The following is a 23827-nucleotide window of genomic DNA, read 5'->3' as shown; positions in this document are numbered from 1 at the left end:
TTTTCCGCATTATTTTGAAGCCTGTTTACGGTGTGTTTTAACTGGGTTTTCGGCTGAAAGGCATATGAAATCTGGCACACTTTTGAACGCCGTTATAATACAGTGCTGAGAATGAACGCACTTTTGAACGCCGTTATAATACAGTGCTGAGAATGAACGCACTTTTGAACGCCGTTATACAGCGCTGAGAATGAACGCGTTCTCAATTACGTTCATCTAGCGGAAATACAGTACGTTCAGTTCACGTTCACCCAAAATATGAACGCGTTCATGAACGATCGTTCATTGAACGATCGTTCATTGAACGCGTTCAGGTACATCACTGGCTAGCTGGTAAGACTCAAAACTGTTGATGAAATGATACCACCAGCACCAGAAGAGCTGAAACCCCTCCTTCAAGCAGTGAACACTCTGGTCATCTCCACAGCTGAGTGTGAACGTGGGTTTAGTCTTAGTCAGATGAACATTTTAACCACAACTAGAAGCTCCCTAGAGGTAAAAAGCATGTCAGCCTTGCTTTTCATCAAGTGTTGGCCCTCCACTGAACAAGTTCAGACCAGAGGTATATGTCAAGACTTGGCTTCAAAGCCATTGCTTAGCTAACAATCCGAAAGCAAAAGCCAGAAAAATTGAGACCAAAAAGCATGATTATGAAAATCTTTGGAAACTTCTATGAGATGGGGGAGAGTGGAGTAGGCAGCCATTGACAACATTGGTCCTATTTTGTATTATCTGTATAATCTTTTAATATATTTTCATATTTTGTAAACAATTTCAATTTGCACTTAATGCCCTGTTAAAAAAAGTAACATTGGGAATGTTAACATAAAATATTTGTATTTGAACTGCAATAAAATGATGACGGATCAATATTTTTCTAATTTTTTTCCTCACATTTTTCATGAAGAATTTACATAATGATTTAATTAATTACGATACAAATGTAACCCTTTAGATACCAGTTTTGATCGTATACCAGTAACTGCTTTTTTGAAAAAATACACTATAATTCAATATTCTAAAAACTATTTTGACTTTATTATTAGTATAATCAGTTGATCCATCTGAATAATAAATGAGGGACTGTTAACCTACAAGATTTGTACCATATACTTCCATTATAACCACATTTTTGTATCCCCTCCCCCCCTTTAAATTAAAGTGAAAAAAAGATTTTGCACTAATTGTCCTCTGCATTTGACCCTAAATGTTAGTGGTGCCATGGCAGCCCGGGGACCGACTCTAATTCTGAGGTGCCTTGGTCAAGAGCAATGAAAGGAGTATCTGAACATCCATAACATGCATGTTGTTTTAGGAGTATAATAATTATCTTTATGCTGGTTGGTCTCCCACCCTCGGCGGGTTATCGGCACAAATTATGTCCCCATATGATAAAATCCACCATCCCCCCTGGCTATTTTTTTTTTTACAACTTGAGTACTGCTTACTATTACTCCCCCTTGGTCTTTTACTCATTTGTTTATCTATCTCTAGTTGTTTTCATTTACAAAGTTTAGTCGAAACATACTAGTGTCCTAACAAAAAATAGAGGTGGATAGTAACTACATTTAATAAAATACTTTGCTAAAGTGCAATTTTAGGATATGTGTACTTTAGTTCTGAGTTTAGTTTTTACATTTCCCTTTACTTTATACTTCGCTTTATCTCACAGGGAATACTTTATACAACACAACTACTTGACGATTCAGATTAATACAAAATATAAAACAATATTAATACATGATATTAATGAAAGGTTTAAGAACCCAGTGTTGTGTAATGTAATTAAAAAAGCTCCATCTGTAACAGCTACAACATTAAAGTGATGGACACATTAAAACAGTAATTATAATCCAATAATATAATGTTAATCATTATGAAATGGCAAGTTGATATGTTAATACCCTTGGACTTTTACTCAAGTAACATTTCAAATGCAGGACTTTGACTTGTAACAGAGTATGGCTACACGGTGCTATTACTACTTCTCCCACCAAGGTCGACAATGTAATTAATATCTATATGAATGATCTATCAGATGATTTAAGTGTCTGTAAAACAGGGTGTGTGATTGGTAATGTGATTGTAAACCATCTTATGTATGCCGATGATCTGGCAATTGCTTCTCCTAGCAGTGCTGGTTTTCAACAGTTGCTAAATGTTTGTTCTGATTACGGAGTCAAATTTGACGTTAAATACAATGCTAAGAAGAGCGCTGTAATGATCTGTAGAGCAAAAGGGGATAAGAACCTTTGTTTTCCAACATTCTATCTGTCAGGACAGGTGCTGTCTGTTTGCTGTAACACGAAGTATCTGGGACACATCATCACAGATGAAATGGCTGATGATGATGACATGTATAGACAGCGGCGTGTCTTATATATACAAGCCAACATGTTGGCTAGAAAATTCTCTTGGTGTTCAGATGAGGTTAAGGTGAACCTCTTTAGAGCGTATTGCACTCCTCTCTATACTGCCCCCTTGTGGGTCAAGTATAAGAAGGCGAGCCTCCGGAAGCTCCAGGTTGCATATAATGACTGTTTGCGTATACTGCTTAGAAAACCAAGGTGGTGCAGTGCAAGTGAAATGTTCTGTAATGCACGAGTCAACACGTTCCATGCTCTTTTGAGAGGTCTGATGTACAAATTCATCTGTCGATTGAATGTTTCTCATAACTCTGTCATTATGCTGCTTTCAAATCCGTGTCTCAGTGCTGTACGATACCAGTCACCTCTGTGGAAACATTGGTATGGCTGCCTTTTTTTAGTTTGTATTTGAGTGTTGTATGTTTTGTAATAATGGACCAAGAGTCTCTTTAAATAAAGATGATGATGATGAATGTCACTAATCTAAAGAAGATGTTCTTAGTAGCTTAATTGTCCTTGGTTTTAAATCTCTAAACAAGAAAAAAACAAGAAATGTGCAATTACAGGAACATAACCATACTCCTGAAAGTTAAAGCATAAGGACAACAATGTGTATTGTAATTATTTAAAGGAGTCCACAAAATATACTGTAATGCCTATAGATCAAATGAATGTTAGCACTGAAAGGATCTTGATAAGGAATTCTACTCACAGATTTTGTCATGCATCCACTATGGATATCACCCGGGGCTGGATCCATGTAGCCCCGTCATCCACCCAGCGTCCTGCCCTGAGGTGAGGACATGTTTCCATCTGCTGATCCTTTGGAGCATTGCAACAGAATCTGAGGAAAGACTGGATCTAAACGCCACCCTGAGGAAAGCAGCCCCTGTTGTAGAAGAGTTAGCATCTCATTGGGCACTCAAACTTTCAGTCTAGAAAACGTCTTTCCAATGTTCGTTTCTGCATCAATGTTAACCCCAAACTTTGCCTTGGATGAGGAGTCCGGAGCAGACAGATTTTGAGTCCCCTTAATAAAAGTCAACAGCAGCTCTGACACAATCCCCCCCCAAGATGTCAGAGCCCGTTTCATTCAGACTACTCAAAGAGGGGGAAGTACTGCTCTGGAGAAGGAAGTAGGCGATAAATAAAGCACCAGAAAAGCATCAATCCTTGCTACTAATTTTAATTTTTCGTAACTTTCCAAACATCATTGGTAAAAAAACAGCATATTCCATTGCAGTTTAGTTCAAACATCAGGAACGAAATATAGAAAAGCAATTGCAGATGATTTACAAAATATATACATTAAACGTATACATATACATACACACAGACATATTTACAGTTTAATACTTTAAGATCAATTTCGAATACAGTGGGGTCAAAAAGTCTGAGTCCACTACCGAGAACTGTACATGTAAATGATGAAAACTACAAAACGTATACAAGTGTTGTTCTCTCAAAGCTTCTAATTTAAGTACATTAAACATCAAGATATCAAAGCACATCTCAGATAATAGTAGATTCTCAAAATTGTAAAAAAATAAAAATAAAAGATTAATACAAAATCCTTAACCTACCTGCATTTATTATAAAAACATCATGCAATATTTGGAGAAATTAAGTATTTGACTTTGTTCGTTTTCAAAAAACAAGTTCCCTGAACTGGACTCAGGCTTTTGGCCCCCACTGTAACATCTCTGTGTAAATGTATTTGTATATACCCGATGTATATATTGCACCTTCGATCTACATAAAACAAAATCAACACCACACTCTGCTTAGACAACAAAACTGTCCTCACCCAGCCGTCCTCAACAACCGGCCATGCTAGGGAGCCTAAAAGCCTTTTGGAAGCCTTTTGCTAGCATGGCCAGCTACTGATGAGCATTTTGCCAGAAGTGAAGAAAATATAAAAGGAAAAACACTTAAAATCACAAAAGCAACAACAACAGAGATATTGTACTTCTTAGAGGTCATGACATCAGTTATTCTTTATAAGCACAGAGAAATCATAGGACTGATCAAAGGGGCGCGCTGACCTACGCTACGCTAATGGAGACAATGCAACGACATGTGGATAGATGCAGGGTGTACGGCAAGTTCAAATGTTACTTAAAGGGGCCTGCTGGATCGAGAGTTGTTGTTAGTGAGTAAATGTTTACTTCGCCACTGATCAAAGCGAAAGTCTTCTTATGTACATAACAAGCTGGCACTGTGCAGAGCATAGACTCATTTGCAAGTTTACTCGTGACATCTATCTAGGATGAGTGCAATTTAAAAAAAATCAAGATTCCTGCTGAGGGCGTCCCGATGGTTCTAGAAACAGCTGTTTGTATTTCCATGCAGCAAAACATAGAGAGCCGGAAATATAACAAGCACTCCATGAGAGAATACTTAAAACTCTAAATGAATGTCATCACAATTACAAACACTACTACAAAGGTGGGTCATATTACGTTGAATGCCAATTAGCAGCACTTGCCAACTACTTGAGCTCTCGTAGCCAAATTAGACTACAAACCATCTCAAGAGGCCAAATTATCTGGGTCAATACTGCAATTGCAACAGTCAAAGATCCTGCAAAAATGAGTTTATATCTCAAGTAGAACGGTGGAAAAACAATGGCAGCATATGCCAAACACTACAATGACAAAATAAAAATGACAACTTAACCCACAATTATAAACAGTATGCACTAATAAAACCCAGATTTGTTGCAGTGTTTACCACGGTGATTGACTGACTTTTAACTAATAATTATTTTGTATGTAGTGTTGAAATTATTCTGTACACCCCGTGGATGTCTGTCTTTCTTCTATGACCTCCTCATCCTTCAGCCAATTATATCTTGCTCTCCTTCATGTCACTTTCAATCGCTCTCCTCTACCGCCTCTCACCATGTTCCATCAGAGGACATAGGACTGCATCTTCTGCTGGCTATATTTGATTGTCCCTTTTTCCTTCGATCCCACCCTTCCCACCTGCTCTATGCTGCTGCCCCCCCACATATTTATGTTTCCCCCTTTATGATGTGCTCATCATTGCCTCCTCTTGCTTGATCTCCATTGCTCCTCCGTTTCTACTGCTGCCGAACCCAAAAGGTAAACTCGATCCATTGTTCGCGTTCTCCTCGCCGGAGTCAAAGCTCTTCTCTTCCAGCGGCTTGCCGATCCAGGCGCCGTAACCGTGGCTGCTGAGAGCTCGGAAGAAAAGATCCTTGGCTAGCTGGAAGGACGTGGCGGACATCTTGGCCTGGGAGTAGGAGGGCAGGGAGAGGAGCTCAGTGCGGCCGCTCTTCTGGCACACAGAGCGGAACAGACAGAACAGGTTGGACTTGGAGACCCTGGACACGCTCAGCTTGTTGCTGGAGGGGAGACAATAGAGGGATGTTCAGTGAAAGAGTTCATAAAACAAAGAAAACTGGCACAACTGATCATTCACTGCTTCCTATTTAGCTTGTTTAACTGCTGCTCGCTGTTTTGGGCCATTACATTCAAATGGAATTAAGCTTGTGGTACTTAGCTTTTACTAAAATACAACAGAGCACTTGAGGATATTCAAAATAAAAAACATTGTTGCCAAGGGTTCTCTCCCGTTTGTTTTGTTAAGCGTAATTTATAATTTACCACATCTTATATTTCTTTGTGACATGAGTGCAAACCCAATTTAAACTGATTGTGATACAGTACAGATAATACATTTTCAAACAAACACAATCCCAGGGATATCTCTTCACAATGATATGTTCTTTGTATCAATTCCACCGTGAGCAATAACTTATACACGAAAAAAAAATAATCACATTTTTGGAAATCGTTTTGGAGGCACACTGAGCGTCTGGGTAAATCCATCTCTGCTTGGGTTAAGAATTGACTTGAATCTGTTGAAGGTTAATAAAGTTGTTAAGAAAAAAAAACGTTAATAGCACCACGACGCTTCCTAAATAGTAAGGTCGTTACGTTGATAATAACTCACTATGACAACAATCCAAAGCTATTCGTTAAGAAAAATGTGCCATCGGGAGATACATACCCGTCCAGTTTGCCTTTGGTGCCGTCCAGCACCTCCACACTGTGCTGGTCCGGATAGCTCCAGTTCACACTGGACTCCTTGGTCTTGCCTGTGTGCCGTGTCGAGTCGTACACACTCACTCTGCCAACCTACAGGAGGAGAGGGAGAAGGGAAAGGAAGAGAGCATATATTTTAATCAAGCTAATTTAGCCCTGGGTGCAAGTCAGCAAACAGAGTGTCAGTGTGACGGCTGCCTCAATTAGAAATAGTAGATTAAACCAATTTCACTAATGTGTGAATGAAAGCCAAGAAAGTGTTCAGGAAAAAAAAGGAACAAGCTGAATTGTGCCTCTTTGCCAGCTCCTGTATCTCTCCACAATTCGCCCAGCGGCATTGGAGTGACCTACCTGCGCTTTGTTAATTGATGGATGAGCCAAATGTGAAGAAGATGAGCAATGAAGAAACATGAACAAATAGGAGTGAAGGCAGCTTAATTCAGTATTTTTTGAAAATGACCTCAATACCCCTGATTAATGTCCACAAGATTCAAAGGTTTTATTGTCATAAGCACAAAGCTACAGTGTAGAAATGGCAATGACATTCTTCTGACCTGAGCTCCTCCAACAATGCAACATATACAATAAAATACAAAATAGTGCAAAAGGTCTATACATGTCAATAGAATATGGGATGTGTAAAAGAACAGAATATGAAATTAAATCATGTAAATTAGGACTAAATTAAATACGGTTTATTGCGGTGATAACTATTTCTATAAATTAGTATATTGCAAGATGATAACATTTTATGTTGCCAAAAATCTACAGGGCTACTTACCTCTGGGTGATTCAGCATGAAGGGGGGGGGGAGGCTCTGGGTGAACGCCTCCCCGTCTCTGGACAGCCGACAGCAGACAGCACGAGTGAGGTGCCCGTGGCTGTACAGATAGCCTGGCAGAAAATTGAGACAACCAACGTAAAAGTCATCGAATTTCACTGATGTCACCTCTCGTAAATATTTGTCACATTATCTGTTCCTTATCAGAACACCATGTTTTACCTAGCGTGATGGACTTCAGGTAGATGGGATGCAGGAAATGGGTGAGCAGCGACCCCTGGAGGCCCAGCACGTTCCAGCGTAGGATCTTATCGCTGCAGCTCATGGTGCGCAGCCTCTCGCCGTGCTGGATGCCGTCCCAGGTGGGGACGATGGCACTGGATTCCACTGGGATGGTGCCCTCGCCTGGGTCAAGAGACAACACACATACAGGGGTCACAGGTCTTGCTTCCACACCAGTGAGGGGAATCATTTAAAAAGGTCTCCTATCATGCTATTTTTAGGCATATATTGTGGGTCTCAGATATATAAAAATATATAAAAAACATGTCTCTGATGGGTTTTGCTGAAAATACCAAACAGATTATGCATTTTAGACATCTCTCATATCCCTCTCTCCAGTACAGGTTAGCTCTGATTGTTAGCGATGCTTGCTAATGTAAACAAAGACCATATTACGTCCAAAACAGTCAGGCATTTTTTCTGATAGCAACGTTTCTGATAGTGCCGTGGGTCCACATTTCCGATATGTGGATCAGCTCCGTTGTACCCCCGTTTTTAGAGATTTGTGAACGGAGGAAAAGAGAGGGGGTTTTGTTTTCTGACGCTTGAGTCCCCTGACACACCGGGGGGGGGGGGGGGGGACGACATATTTATGTATAAAAGACATAAAAAAGTGCATTTCGCATGATAGGTCCCCTTAAATTGAAGCGTGGCACTGATATATTTTTGTGAATGCCAGATGTGTGTCCGTCTCATCTCTCACCGTTCTCCACTTTGGTGCGGAGCTTGCCCTGCTTAGCATTCTCAAAGAGAGGCTGATGACCCTCAACGTCGTCCCCTGACTCACTGCATGACTTGTCAAACAGAGCGCCGTCCCCGCAAGGTGCCGTGCTGTGGACGAGAGAGAAAGACGAGACATGAGGTATTGAAATGAGGAGGTCAACATTGATCCACACATTCAACAACGATAAATCAGAATGATGGATATGATGGGAATGGGAACAGGAGAAGAACGTGGTGGAGGGAAGGGAGAAAGGAGAAAGAAAACATCTGACCTGATGTAGAGGTGGAAGGTGATATCAGATTTGATTCGAAGTTTGTTGTCCTCCGCTTGCTCAAATATGCTGTCGTCTGTGCCGTCGTAGTGCTTGATCAGTTCAATGTACAGAAACCTGAGGAGAAAGGAAACAGAAAGTTAGACTTTTAAATAATGTCCTGCAGACTGGGTGGGTCTTTTTTCACAATAGGGAGGATAATTAAAATAAAAAGCAAGATCTATTTCTACCGAACGAATCCCCTTCTGGAGATGATCTCGGCGTGGCAATCGTTAACAGTGTCCCCTTTAAGGCTCAGCTCCTCCCCTTTGACACAGCGATTTCCTGACAGAAAAACAAAACAATAGAAGCATATTCAATGCATGAACCAATGCAACGTCTCTTGGTCAGCAGTGACCTAGTTCTGCTTTCTGACAGTATATGCCTCTAAGCACAGAGTTCTATAAAACTTCTTCACATCAAGGAAAAATGCATGCAAAAGTTGACGGATATACCAGTTCCCAGGCTGACAACGGTCCCCAGGCCCTCCCCCCGCCTCATGACGATGGTGGCGAGAATCTTGCGTCCCAGAAGGCTGTGCTGGATACGTGTGGTCAGGGCGTTGAAGCGCTGGTGACTCAACATCGCTATCTGGTCGTGCAAAGTGCTGCCACTCACTGGGAGCTAGAGAGAGGGGTGCAAAACAGGACAGGCAAAAGGAAATGAGGATTATTTAATATTTGGTACGTCTGAAGTATTTATGGCTGTGAAATTCAATGAAACACCTCAGGAATACTACAATAGCAAGTTATTAAAGCTTTCCAAATGTGTGTAATGTTTATATTTTGTCATATCAAATTCACTACCTTTTATGCTACAAAGCCTTCAAGTGATTCAGTTACTCTGAAGCCACCAAGGTGTGGGGTAGAATAGTCTCAGGGTGTAGTTAACTTAAGACTCCTTAACAGACTCCTTAACAGAGGTTACATGTTAGTCTGAGTGTGCAGATGTTATTTTTTATGTGTGATTTGCCCATGTGAGGTGGTTAACCAATTACATGCAGGTGTTGACAGTAACTCCATTATGCTCTGCGTAATCCCCACGATGAGCCAGAGAAGGCTAATGTTTCATGACAGAAAATGTGAACCATTAAGAAGTCAGTACCTCAGCTGGGATTAGCTCCCCGGTGCGGGCTGCCCTCTCGGCCTCTCCAATCAGAACCCGTAGAGCGGCATCTGCTGCTTCCTGTTTTCCCTGCTTCTTGTTGGACGCACACACTGGAGGGAACCAGCGTCCGCCCAGCTTAGCCTGATATGTGAACCTGAGCAGGGGCAAAGAGAAGGAGGATGTAATAGTTTCTCAGTCACTTTAAGAACAAAAGGGCCCAAGGGAACACGAGCAGAGAAAAAGTGTTTTTAGCGGAAAATGACTTTCAATAATGTTCCAAAACTTTTCATTCTTAAAGAAATGTCTTTTTTCCAGGGACACAAAGAAACATATTTTCCCAAGAACATGGTTTCCCAGACAGTAAGAGGATTTGTATGTCAAGTGTGTACATCTCTGTGTTTTCATGCAGCTCACACATACTTGGGCTCGTGCGGGGGTCCGGACTGGCCCACCAGTCGGATCTCAGCAGCAAAGCCCCGGGCTCTAGCGTACTCCAGAAGACCCGACACAGCGTTGTTGTTGAGGTGGTTAATGAGGTCTCCGACTCCTGCCTCGTGAGCCGCTCGCAACTCGTCTGCAGTCAGAGGGGGCAAAGAGGGACATGTAGTCCCAGACCCACTGCCATCGTTATCACTGGAGGAGCCCAGGGGCAACTGAGGCTGGAGAGGGGAGAAGGAAAGATTTGAACAGTATTGAGCAAATTGAGCAGAACAGCCTGACAGAGGCCACACAATAATTTATTTCAGCCTCCAGGGCGATCTGCTAGTTTTCTAAAGACATTCTACTCATTTTGAAGATGTGCAAAGCCCTTCTCTTCCCTCCTATATAAAGAACTTGAGTTTATTCTCTGCCTCCGAGTCCTCACCTTGTTGAGCTGCAGTCTCCCGTCAGCCATTAACTCTTTCACAGCCTCCTCTGCTGCCAGCTGACGGGCCGCCTTCTTGCTCGGAGCCGAGGCTTCCGGAAACAAGCTCTCTCCGACCTTCACCCTGTACATGAACCTGGACACAGGGCACAGATGGATGGGATGAGTGGAAAGACAGAAAGGGAGAGAAATCATTTATTATGTTACACTTCCTGCCCTTAATGATAAACAAGAAGACACAACAGAGTATACGCTATCATTTACAAGTGGTCATGCATGCAGCATTTTTAGAAAGTGACCCAAGGAACACAAAAGCTGTCATTGTATCTACCAGTCAGCTGCCTAAATGGATAGGTCATAAATAAAGAGAGAGTAGACGGAGACAGTGTTGTGTGTTTGTCAGCTGACTACAGTACTGAAGTGTTGGATAGAAGATAATCCAAACGGATGGACACAGAGCAGGGGGAGAGGGTTAGTACCTTGGGTCATGGGGTGGGCCGGCCTGCCCGGTGATGATGAACTCGATGGGGCTCTCGCTGCGCTGGCTGTACTCCATGAGGACCGACACAGGATTCTTCCCACCGGGCAGAGAGCGGGACAGCGGCGGCCGAGGTGCTTCCACCGTCCCCAACCCTTCCACACTCGTAGTCCCAAAACCACCGCCTGTGCCTTCAGCTGGCACCTGGGATGCAGCGGGAGACAACAAATATATTTTCTACCAGGGCTGCACATAATCACAGATAACATGTCAGCCTTCGCATCTTCTAAAACTTGACTTGTGTATGTGTACTCGGCTGTTTACAGCGTCTGCTCTGATGCATTAAATGAAGTTATCCCTACTAAGGCTGAGCGAAACAACATTTACATATCAAATTGGTTACATTTGAAATTGCAACTTTGGGGGTCTTAAGATGGCTGATGGGAGTCTTAAGATGGCTGATGGGGGTCTTAAAGGTCACATGCTTTACGTTATTACCCGTCCCCTTGTGTGTTATGAAGGTTTTTCTGCATGTAAACGGTCTGCAGAGTCAAAACCCTCCAAGTACACCCTGTAGCGAGTACAACTCTAACACAGAAAATACCTCCCCAAAACGCCCCGTTGGTGAAACGTCATCATCCATTTGATTCTTCCGGGTACGAGATTACGTAAGCACGTACCCGGAACTAAATGGACCAATCTGATCTCTCCTCCCTGGCTGCAGGCTGATAACAGACAGTTTGGATCGCGGCGAAATTCTCTCTGCAGACCCATTCTCACAGCGTTTATCAACCTTTTTCTTACTCAATATCAAGCCACACTTATTGTTTTTACTTCGGCTGTGAGTTTGTGTGTGCTCAGGGTGAGTTTGGCTGTATATCGCTAAACAAGGAAAAAACACCTCCACGGAGCTTCACAACGTCCCGACCAATCAGAGCAGAGCACACTGCAACTACAACGAGCTACAACGAGCCGTTAAAGGCAGAGAGTGAAATTCAGTAAATACACGTAGTTTACAGAGATGCTGTATGAGAAACCAATGTGAGTTTGGAAAATTGCACAGTATAAATCTATTCTAGTAGACCTCAACAATGGAATAATGATCAGTGGAAATGGCCATGACATGTCTCCTTTAAGATGGCTGATGGGAGCTTTTTTCCACACATTTAATGAAGAACTTACACTGGGGTCTGGGAGTACCTCCATCACTTGGTCCACATTGGCGGCATTTCCATCGCCTCCCGTGCTCGGCCCTCCTTGCATCTCTGCGATCAGAATTTGCAGGGTGGTGGCAGCAGCGTCCTTTTTCGCAACCTTCTTACTGGACGCCTCTGCGACAGGAAACAGCCTCCCATTCAGCAGCACCTGCATGCGAAATCTGGGAGGAACATTTACAAAGATTAGACACAGTGATTCGTCAATACATGATTCATTGAGCAGCTACAATTTTCCTCCTAAGACCTGTACAAATAAATTGTCATTGTTAATTGGCAACATCATGTGTCTTCATTAAGGCTGGTATATTTCCCACAGACTTTGAATCGATAAATGAGTCAACAGGTGCTTTACAGAAAGTAAGAAATGTGGGCAGATGAACAAAAAGATACCTTTCACACAATGAAAAGACGGATAGCATTCCATCACCCGTGTCTGTAACCTTGTAACATTTAGGGATGCCCTGATCTAACTTTTACTTTCCTGATACCTCAACTAAGAGCATCTTCTGTTACAGATCACTCCAACGATGATTTTGTTACCCCAAATGTTAGGTTTACATGCAACTATTTAGGTATGTTTAATAAGAGATGCACTGGAAAGTTTTTGACCTGCTGTGACTTGATGAATGTTACAGATACAATGACAAATACATTGTATTTAAAGTAGTCGCGTTAACGGCGGTAATACATTTTTTTAATTAATTGCGTTAAAATATTTAACGCATCTGCAGAATGGCCCGCCCCATACGTGCCACCAGTGGCAGCGCCAGGGTATGGCTGGGGTAGGCTACACCCATACCAAGAAATGGCTTAGCCCCACCATGAAAAATGATGTTAAAGTAAGCAAAATAAGGTCTGCCAACTCGCGGAGTAAATTGCACAGACAGCAGTTAGTAAGATTGATTTCAGTAGCCACGGTTTTGAAAACTTTTGTCACGTAGTGATCGTCTTCTCAATAGAACATCTTTGATAATGTCTTCTGGCCAATCAGAATCAAGATAACGGCGTGGTGTTGTTGCAGGAAGTCCCGACGGAGAATACTTTTGCTGTAGTACAGGGGTGTACATAAATGGTATGCAGGTTATGTGCGTAGTCTGAAATGCGTACCGTCACTTGTGTCACAAAGCGCATTTGCGTACCGACGTACTTGTGAAGCTTTTCCAGAAGGCGGTTAGATCACCGGACGACAGAGTCGGTCTCCGTGTGCACAGACAGGGCTGCTGTTAACGTCGGTCTGTACAACGGACTTGTGCCAAAACTACGCCAACCGGCTGCGGAGGGAGACTTCCCCCTTCACTGGAGAACTGCGCTAAAACAGCTGATCACAACGTTCAAAAACTCTGTAGTCACGAAGTACTCCACTAGCCGCCCCCCCCCCCTCCGTCGACTTTCCTGAAGTACTCCCCTGTTGATAGAAATCAACACGTAATGAATTAAGACCCCACGGTTTGATGATTGATAGGTGTGTGGGTTGTCTTTCATTTTGACACGCAGATTTTTTTTATAATAAACATAGATACTGTATGTTAAATGGATATATCCGCCTCCTTTCATTTATCTTTCCATTCCCAACAATATACATAAATAAATGGCATATTTTGGACATAGTTCGAATGGTGATTAATCTGATTAATTAATTTTTAAGCTGTGATTAATCCGATTACAAATTGTAATCGTTTGACAGCCCTAATTTAAAGTGAATTGTTCAATACCTGATCTATAAACAGCACCCTGGATTCATTCCTAGCTAGGCTTTAATATTACAACATGACTGAAAAGACAATGATGATACATATTGTTTTTTGTGACAAACCTTGGGTCGTGAGAGGGTCCCGACTGGTCGAGGAGCTGGAACTCACAGTTGTGTCCCAGATACTGGGCGTACTCCATGAGGCCGCTGACGGGGTTCTTCAGCCTCACCTCCTGCAGTTTGGCCCACAGGTTCTGGGGAGGTGGAGCAGCCAGCGACACAGCCACAGTTCCCACAGAGCTATTAGCATGATCTGCTAGTAGTTTCCCAGCGTCTGTCTCTCTGCGGATGGCGTTCAGGAATTCTGGGATCTCGTCAGTGGCCCACTGTCCTTCGTTTGCCTCTAGCTCTTTAGATGGGGTGAGGAAGGATTCAGGCTTAAAAAGGGGAAAGCAGAGGTAACGGGTTAATAAAATCAGGGTAGACCTCCAAGGCTGGTAACCTCAACTCAATACATCAAGTAAACAGACATTTCACATCATCCAAGGACAAAGTGTAGTTTACATGCAAGCCCTAACATTTGTTTCCAGTAAACATTATGCTACTGTCGGTCTTGTTAGCGTAATATAAAGACTGTAAACACGTGTAGGCCATTTCCCACTGTCAAACTGCTTATAAATCACTTTGTAGAGGCTGCACGTGGTGGGAAACACTTTTGATTACCTAGGAATTGTCGGCGGCCAATAAAGTAATGTATCCAGGTGAAATAGATTCAATTTTTTTTGTTTAGTTGTGTTATTAAAATGTATGCCAATGAGTCGTGCCTCTTATGTTTTGTGTATCATTGTATATGAAATTAATCACCTTGATAGTGTGACCATCATTGCGACTTTCCTCTGTTTTCCAACCCTCAGGGAGTGGCCGGGGTTCGAGGCCTGGGTTTGGCGGTAGTTGAGACGAAGGGAGAATGCCAGAGCCTTCTCCCTTTGATCCTCTACCGGGCTCCTGCCCCATCTGACTCCCCTCATTGCGAGGGCTCATGGCGGCTTTAATGCTCCTTTCCATCCTCTCTCTGCGGCGGGTGGAGAGCTCCCAGGTGTGAGGGGTAACTTCAGTGTTCTTAATGACTTCACCTTGTTTCTCCAGCAAGTAGAGGGTGGGATTCACCCGATTGGCACTCTTGAGACCCAGATTTTTGGATATGACCAGAGCAGTTACCTCCCCTACAGTGAGGAGGTACTGCAGAATTTGGTCTTTCTGCTCAGCCATTGCGGGAAGTGCGAGTTCGGGATCAGGGGAACTCGTAGCACAGAAGGGATGTTTCACCTGCTGGTGACCTTTTGCTGGTGACAGGGATTGCTCAAACTCAGATGACTCTGAAGAGGAGGAGCAGGAAGAAATGGATTCTGTGTCACAGTCCTCTTCTTCTTCTTCTTCTTCCCGGCTTTCTTCTGTGTCTGTTTTTAGCTCAACCTTGACTTCAGGATCTGCAGGGTGTCCTGGGCTAACACACAGATGGGAAGGTGAACTTTGTACTTTATAATTGTGATCTTCCTTGCCACTGAGAGGCTCTCTGTAAAGACTCCACTCGGGAGGGAGGAGTCCTTGCTTCGAGACTTTCTGAGAGCGCTCCAAAGAGTAGAGAGCCTGGTTCACTATCTTTTTAGGCAGACGCAGTTGTTTGCCCAACAATTTTGCACAGATACAGTCGTTCGGCTTCAAAGCAGCCAAAGCCCTGTAAACTTGGTCCTGGATGTCAGAAGTTAGAGTGATGTTAACTTTAGTCGAGCTTGAACTTGCTGAGCTGCTCGATGCAGAATGTCTGACAAACCTCTCTCCTCCTCTCTTGGGAGATTCTCGATGAAGGGATAGATTATGTAAATCGTCACACAACGAGTCTGCTTGAACACACCATGAGTATTGGTTGTGCTTCTGCGCTTGCAACTGGTTAGGATTCGGGTGTCGAGGACCTGGGGTGCCTCTCGGGGCTCCTGGGTATACAGACCTCTGATCCTGACTGTACCGCCCTCTACCTCTTGGGCTGCTGTTAGGGTATGGAAATCTGTTGTAACCTGACTGGGGCTGGTATGAACAATTAGGCCACCTGTCAGATGTGACTCCGCCTCCACCTCCTCCACACGGATTGGCTCTGAACTGTGGCGCCTCAGAGCTGTGTCCTCTCAGAAACTCTGCCTGTTGGTACTGAAAGGAACTGGGACAAGGACTGGGGCTGTGATTCTGATAATGTGAGCTGTTAGGGACGTCTGGTTTAGGGGTGACTTTATTTTGCTTTGATAAGAGGGGAGCAGGGGGGGTGAGATGAGCTGGGGGCGGCTGTGTGGGCCCTACAGGACGAGGAGGGCTGTTGTAGTAACTCGAGTATGGGCTCTGCTGTGGGGCAGCTCTAGGGTAAAAGGAGACTGGGCCAGGCCTGTAGTTATTGTCCTTAGCTTGGAAGTCAGGTGGAGGATGCCGTTGGTACTGTTCTCTGTAGGGCCCTCCTCTACCTCTGCTCATAGCGCAGGGGTGGAGCGTGAAGGGGGCCGGTGCAGCTTGAGGGGCAGCTTCTGTGAGAGTGTGCGTCCTCTAGCACAAAGAGCAAACCTGGTGGAAGGCCAGTTTCAGCAGAGCATCTGCAATACAAACAAAGGACAATGTTAGGAGATTATCAAAGGGAACAAAATAATTTAACACTGTAAACATGAGCAGCTGCATTAAGGCCAGATACAGTTATTTACCAACCAATTATACACAAATGTGTGCCCTGCTGGCAAATCCGCAACCTGCTTAAGTGTCCTTGGATAAGTTAGTGGACCTATACCAGCAAGGACACGTAATTAAAGTCTGGCCTTCTTAAAATACACTATAAAACAGTGGGCAATGGAACTTCAGGGTATAATTGAAAAATAATTAAATGATCTGAAAAGGATAGGCTGTAAAATAAATCAACACTGTTAACATCGCTGTGTATATCTCCAGACTATGCACCTGTCAGTGTACAAGGATACTGAGGGGTGACAAACTGTCTCTTCCAGTCACACTGAAACGTAATCCCAGGGTAAAAGGATGGTGATTAATAATTCAGACCTTCTTGTGACCATTCTGTTTTATTTCTGGCCTTACAAATTATTGCTGGACCTGGATCCATAGCAGAGAGGGAAAGCGAGACACTGGTGCAGATGAAAAGGACAGTTTCAAGGACACAAGAAAGTAAAGGGCAGCCTGTCAGTGACAAGCTGTGGACAGAAAACCTTGTAGTTGCCAGCTGACAGTCCTGACTATGAGGAACATATTTTGCACAGCAAGGTTGTCCCCTCTTCTTAAAAGAGGAAACCTGAACACTTTCAGCAAAAGTGAAGAACCCAAACGGCATAGTGCTGAATTCCAATATCCTGCTATTGAACAACAAACATTGATTCAGCTTCAAGTGTCATATCTGACAAGACTCAATAATGTCTATATCAGTGAGACTGACAACAAGGAGACACCCAATACTGAGTTTCAATTTCATCCCCCTGGCCCAGTCAGCATCACCGGTCTGTCACATAGAGCTGAGCTGGCCTGAACACCGCCACATTAATAAAGAACAACATAGTGTTGGTTCATCACAGTAATAGGGGCCGACAGGGCCGGCAGCCCAGGGGCCAAACGTGGCTCAGGCTGACTCATCTTGACCCTGATGCAAGGCAACAGTTGACAGCCAAAATAACAAAACAAAAATCTGAACCCACTGTCATTAAGCTCCTCTCTGTTATGAGCCGGAGGAGAAGCATGGGTATGATGACAACCCATACGACAAATGATGAATCAACTATTTTGCTCACTTCATTAGGGCTGCTCGATTATGGCAAAAATCATAATCTCGATTATTTGGGTCAATAATTGATATCACGATTATTAAAAACGGTTATCCATTTACTTTGAAAACATCAATTTATTGGAGAAAGCAATATGTGAACAGTATGTTTTGAACAGTGGATTACCCTGAACGTTAAGTATAATTCAACTGAAAAACCAATTAAAAAGAAAAAAGGTAATAATAATAATAATAAAAAAATAATCGTTTTATTTCAATTACGTTGTTCTCGTAATCGTTGCAAGCCATAATCGTAATTGCGATTCAAATACAATGAATTGAGCAGCCATACACTTCATGCTGTTATGTCAGAAGACACATTACAATACCACCAATGCACAGTCTGATGTCCATCACTGAGACCACGGTCAACTTAGAAGTGCAAAGATTAAGCCTGGTAAATGCTCCAATTCCAGTGTATGTTTAATCACATGTGCATGCAACAACGACTCACACTCTTACTTTACATGGCCTTGTGGATCTCACCTACAGTAGGAGTAGTAAGAGGCGGCGGTGAAAAAAGAGAGAATTTAACGTTAGTGCTCCGGTAGCCTGCAGTGACCAATAAAGACTCACGTGTTAATTAAACGCAATTCCAATTCACAAATCATATCGTAAATAAGTTAAGTAATCACGGAACCCGTTGTCGATCAGAAATAGTTACGATGATCTTGTTTAATGAAACGGCAAAAGTGTTATCCAACGCGCAGTTGTTTCTTCCGCTTTGAGGAGGAGAGATCCTTTCTGTAGCGTCTACAGTGAAATCTCCAGCTCGCTTATTTATGTTGTAGGCAAGGGGGTAAAAAACGCGTTGCTGACTATTGCACCACGTAGGTTGGGGGTATAATCACGGCATGAGTCGGGTAAGAAAAGGGAAACAATACGATAAGCGCAATAAGCACGACTTAAGTTTCGATTTCATTTCTGAGGATAAGTTATGTTTCTGGGTTGGTCACGTGACCTGCAGAGGTGCACACAGACGTATGGGCAGAAAATGTCTGAAAGCAGTGGCGGTTCTAGACCGATTTTACTGGGGGGGGGGGGGGGGGGGGGGTTATTTCATGATAGGGGGCACAATAAAAGCGGGTTAAAAAGAAGACCGTATAAAGTAATTGGTAGGCCTATTTGTTTTAGTACATTTAAGTTACAGTCCTTTGTTTCAGTAGTTTTTTTCATTTAGAGTATTTGTTTTAGTAACTTTAAGTGACAATTTAATTAAAAAACATATACAGTTTTGCTTATAAGGTAATGCACAGTTTAATCTCCACTGTACATCTGAGTCTCCGATTTGATTTTGTCCCAATAAATCTTAATATTGTAACTGCACAGGCCCCCTCAGCTGGATGCAAGAGTTTAATTTTAATCAGAGATCTGGAAGGAAGAAACCAAAGACCAACACACACGCTATTTGTTGTCTGTTCTTCTTCTCCTCTCGGTTATCACCCAGGTTGCGTTCGGATAGTTTAAAAATCAGCTCCTAAGTTCTAACCCCATCTCCTATTCCTTGACCTCTGAATGAAACGTCACGGGGTTAAGGGATAGTGGATAGGAGAATTCAAAAGGACTTAGGAGAAGAGACTGCGGTACTTTAGAGAATCCAAATGCACTTTCACTATCCGACGTGTTTATGATGCGCCAGCGGACGTCATTTTGTGCGTCTGCTGCTGCTGTGGGGAAACTATGGAAACTACAGTTTTCTATAGCGGACTACAACATTGATGTATAATAAGAAGGAGGGACTACTGTAAACTCATCTAGAGACTCTGCACTCTGATGCTGTTGTGTTATGCTTTATGAACGTGGACAACAGAGAAACATATTCTTCATGACCAAAGTTGGAATTGAAATAAAAAATGAAAGTGAAACTTATGCTCGTCACCCTCTCCCTCCGGTCCACATTAATAAAATGATCCCAATACGTATGATTGCATGAACTATGAAAATATCTTAAAATCAATACAAATGTATTTATTATAAACGTTAGTCCTTAACATCTATCACTGTGTATATCACCATTCAAACATCTTTTAAAAGTTGAACAAACTCCACACAGCTCAGTGAAATGTTGACTTTATTTGATCATTTCAGTAAAAACTAACGTTCATATTTCTCTTTTAGATTATAATACTGATGAACGTTCAAAACAAAGCACTTTGGCAACTTACCACATACGTTTTAAAAAGCTTAATAAGCACCGTAACTTTCATGATATAATTTCTCCGTCATAATCGTTTGTGTCCGTGAACGGCTGACTGTTGTGTGACGTCAAATGCTGCGGCTGCAAGGCATTGTGGGGCAGCATTTTCTCCTCTCCTTTCGGTTAGGGAGGTCCAGTGGTGCCTAAGCTAAAGGAGGTTATAAAGGAAGTTTGAAACCTCCTTTCCTATCATCTAGAGAATTCGAACGGCACTTATCATGGCTGCCACTGAGGGACTTCCGGGTAATTTCACTCGGTTAGGAAGGTTCCTAAGCTAAATGAACTTTTCGACTGCAGCCCGAGTCTGTCTTTCGGTTGTTGCCTCTTTTGAATGACGAATACACACTACCGCCGCCTGCTGGTAAGGAGACTTATTGCCACTCACGCATGCGCAGTTCGTACATGCTACTTGGCCGTCGGCTGAATTCTTTGCGGTGTGTTCCAGTGCGAAACATGGCCAAGACGCAGGAGACACAACAGTCGTGTTCTGTCGGGACGTGTTCTTTGGTGTGTCTGGGCCTTAAGAAAGTAATACGTACACAGGCTCTTCTGTGGGTACTGCTTCATGGTTAAAGAGGTCAATCTGTGTTACTGTGAAGCTACAAGGACATCCTCTCATGATGTACATGTACACTGTGTCAGAGGAGACATGCTCAGATCACATTCTCCCGTTAAAAATAAAACGGACAGGATTGATGGAGACTCATAGTAATGTAATACATTTTGGTAGATACACTTATCACAGTAAAAACCTTGAGCTCTTGTTACAGGATTGTGATAGTGTAGCAAAATCAACGTCAGAGCACTATACTGTCAAGGGCACTATAAAAAACAAACACCTGCACTGAATATTAATATCATTCGCACTGTGTGACTTACGACTTTCCACTGAACTGGTACATGCCCATTTCATTGTATATATATATATATATATATATATATATATATATATATTAGGGCTGTCAGTCGATTAAAATATTTAATCGCATGATTGTCCATAGTTAATCGCGATTAAATCGCACATTTTGTATCTGTTCTAAATGTACCTAAGAGGAATATGTTTCAAGTTTTTAATATTCTTATCAACATATGAGTGGACAAATATGCTTTATGCTAATGTTTATTATCATTTGAACAATGACAAATATTCTCATGAATATTAAACACAACAACCTCTGAACATTACAAATATTCGCCTCAATTCAACCTGGAACCTCTCTAATACAATACAAATGGTGCGTGTGTGTGTGTGTGTGTGTGTGTGTGTGTGTGTGCGTGATGGATCGTTGGAGCTATGTGCAACTCAAGGCATATGCTCGAACGGGAGCTGCAATCATGTTGCGCACTATCCGTGCTGAGTGTGCTGACTTTTCGTACAATGTCCCACTGTCTGCATAAAGTAAAGTGCTCGGCGCAGTTGTGGCGAAATGAAGCTCCTGTTTTCATTTAAACAGCTCCTTATATCCGTTAGCGCAGCTAGCTAGCACCAGATGCTAACAACAACAATGCACATAATGTCTCTCTTTCACTCGCTCGGGCCACACATACACACGCCCTCCCGGTCCTCCCAATAGCCAGTCGGTGCCTGCCGGTGAGCGTGGAAGTGTGGTCTGCCACAAGCGGGCAGCAGGAGCGGGGCTGTCAGCATCAGCTTGTAGATGGTATTTTAAACTCGATGCGCTCTGAAACTACGGGGCGGTCGAGGAAAAAAAATACAAATGCGTTAATCGCGTTAAAATAATTAGTGGCATTATTTATTTTTTGCGTTAACTTGACAGCCCTAATATATATATATATATATATAAAATCTTGTTCACATATCTGTATACATGTACACTCACCTGCTCAGAGTTTAACTCATGTTATTTCTATTCATACTGTTAGTAAATGTTTATTCTAAGAATAAATGTAATTCTTATTATCCCTGTGTATTTTCTCATGTCTGTGTTTCTCTCTTATTCTGTTGCTGCTATAACACCTGAACTTCCCTACGGGGATCAATAAAGGTCCATCTTATCTTTAAAAAAGCATCGATACATTCGTGAAAATATGAATTAATTAATTTAACTACATCAGCAGTGTGTTCCGTTTACAGTACAAATCTACCAGGCGACATAGATGCAGCAGACTAAAGCCATGTTCTCAAACTCTGCTATGGTAAAAGTTTGACAAGATGTCTCATCAAACCAACCATTAAATAAACACTGAAAATGTATTCTGACAACTCATGAGTAAACGTTATAGATCTATGACGTTCTGAATAGAGATATCTCTGGGCTAATGTGAGAGAAACGAGATATACACGTCTATAACGTTACACATTGTAAAACTTGACTTTATTTTGCAGGGTCAAACACTAAGGGAGGAAAACTCTCACTGCTTTTGCCAGAATCGGTTATGTTACCAAGTAGGTTAACACATACGAGGAATTCGCTTTGGTAAATGGTGCATTCAAAGACACAGAGCGAAGAATACGAAGCAAAAAATGAAGATACAAAGCTATTTGAAAAACAATGTTCAAAATAAAGAAAATATTTACACAAAATAGAGTTATGTGAGAAACTGAGTACAGTAAAATCACATAAACTAGGTCAAATACTATATTCAAAGTGGAGAGCTGTGTGGACGAATTATAAGAAAAAAGGAACAAGGAGAAGCTACAGGTTAGACGTGTTGCTTAAATGCGATAAAAGCCACTGAGAGACACGTGTTCGGACATGTTCTCTCTGAATGTGTTACTGTAAAGCCTTATTTACAGTGCTAGCAGATATAGGTTAGCAGCATTTTACAGAACAGCGTTCTTCCTGCAGCTAACCTTAGCTTCACTCCTAGCCTTCAATGCACCGCACTGCCACTGCACCATTTCCCACTATATCCTGCAGCACCGCTAACCACCGTCTGCTAACGTAACACGGCTTAACCTACATGTAACTCAAGCCGTCAACATGACAAAAAGAACCATACTGTATTTAATAGATTACCTGAATTGGCTATGATTCGCCTCGTGTTGAATAATTCAATGCGATGATATCGGTGATATACAAACAATCAAAGAACTGGTGCGCGAAGAAGTGACGCCCATCGCTCGCGACAAACAGCTAAGCGTCGCGTGCGGATGACGCAGCCGCACGGGCAAGGTTCGTATATTTTGAACGTGTCCTCTGCAAGTGATTTGAACATTTAGGGTGAATAATTTCTGCTCATGCAGGGCTATTTTTCTATTAAGAGTAGGCTTTGTCTGATCAAATTGCTTAATTGACTTGATCATGAATTTAATTTGTTGCCAAGGCGGATAACATATTGTTTCTGCAATATACACAAGCAATGTGTCACAGGGTATTGGTTTTTTTCACAATCATAACGTAAGAGTGGGACTAAAGTGCTGTTATAAGGTTAAGACCTGATCTATAGAATATAGTAGGCTCCTGTTATTACACGTAATTAACTTGTTGTCGCATTTGTACACGTAACAGGAACATATTTTATTTAAATCTAAAAATATAGTGATGTTTTGGGAGATCAGACCACATTTTATAATTTGCACTTCACTATCATATCCAGAGGGTGTCAGCATTACTCTGTGAATGTATTGAAGTCAGATTTTACCAGCCAAAGTGAAACGCTTTCTGGTTTATGTGAACAAAAAAAATTACAGACTTATAACTGTTTAAATTATTGAATGATTAAAGAACAAATATTTCCCTATAGGTCCCCAGTGTGTTTACACAAAATATTCTTGTTTTTCTACTTTCATTTCCTCCACAAGATTTGATTTAGATCCACTTACTGCTGCAATATAATCCCATGATTTGCATCCATAGACTCACACATGCGAAATCCCTCTTGAAATCCGTGCCAAGTGAGCAGGTGCAGGATTGGCT

General features: G+C 42.3%; 1 protein-coding gene across 6 annotated transcripts; it reads right to left on the bottom strand.

Annotated features, from left to right (window-relative positions):
• Nucleotides 1-3536: 3536 nt before the first annotated feature.
• On the bottom strand, nucleotides 3537-23019 carry adar (adenosine deaminase RNA specific). 6 transcript variants are annotated; one of them, XM_034101725.2, is made up of 17 exons: nucleotides 22928-23019; nucleotides 14758-16526; nucleotides 14017-14330; nucleotides 12169-12364; nucleotides 10988-11190; nucleotides 10509-10644; nucleotides 10064-10302; nucleotides 9641-9797; nucleotides 8992-9160; nucleotides 8728-8821; nucleotides 8498-8614; nucleotides 8206-8333; nucleotides 7443-7625; nucleotides 7221-7333; nucleotides 6405-6532; nucleotides 6175-6252; nucleotides 3537-5736 (listed from the first exon to the last, which is right to left on the bottom strand). In XM_034101725.2, the coding sequence occupies exons 2-17, from the start codon at nucleotides 16408-16410 to the stop codon at nucleotides 5397-5399; spliced, it is 4248 nt and encodes a 1415-aa protein (XP_033957616.1). In that variant the 5' UTR covers nucleotides 16411-16526; nucleotides 22928-23019; the 3' UTR covers nucleotides 3537-5396. The 6 variants fall into 6 exon arrangements, with proteins under 6 accessions (XP_033957616.1, XP_033957617.1, XP_033957619.1 ...); XM_034101726.2 differs by lacking the exon at nucleotides 22928-23019 and adding an exon at nucleotides 18204-18664; XM_034101728.2 differs by lacking the exon at nucleotides 22928-23019 and adding an exon at nucleotides 18212-18664.
• Between the last annotated feature and the right edge of the window lie 808 nt (nucleotides 23020-23827).

This window comes from Pseudochaenichthys georgianus, chromosome 16 (assembly GCF_902827115.2).
Source record: "Pseudochaenichthys georgianus chromosome 16, fPseGeo1.2, whole genome shotgun sequence".
Classification (NCBI taxonomy): domain Eukaryota; kingdom Metazoa; phylum Chordata; class Actinopteri; order Perciformes; family Channichthyidae; genus Pseudochaenichthys; species Pseudochaenichthys georgianus.
The sequence above is the reverse complement of the archived record's forward strand: the minus strand, read 5'-3'. Positions and strand labels throughout refer to the sequence as shown.

What these genes read in the sequence shown, in the direction of transcription:
- adar (XM_034101725.2), bottom strand. Translation starts at nt 16,410, where the DNA reads ATGAGCAGAGGTAGAGGAGGGCCCTACAGAGAACAGTACCAACGGCAT. An exon ending in GGGAGCTAATCCCAGCTGAG is followed by an intron (nt 9,161 to 9,640) that starts GTACTGACTTCT and finishes CCCTCTCTCTAG; the next exon opens with CTCCCAGTGAGTGGCAGCAC. An exon ending in ACCAAAGGCAAACTGGACGG is followed by an intron (nt 6,253 to 6,404) that starts GTATGTATCTCC and finishes AACCTTCAACAG; the next exon opens with ATTCAAGTCAATTCTTAACC.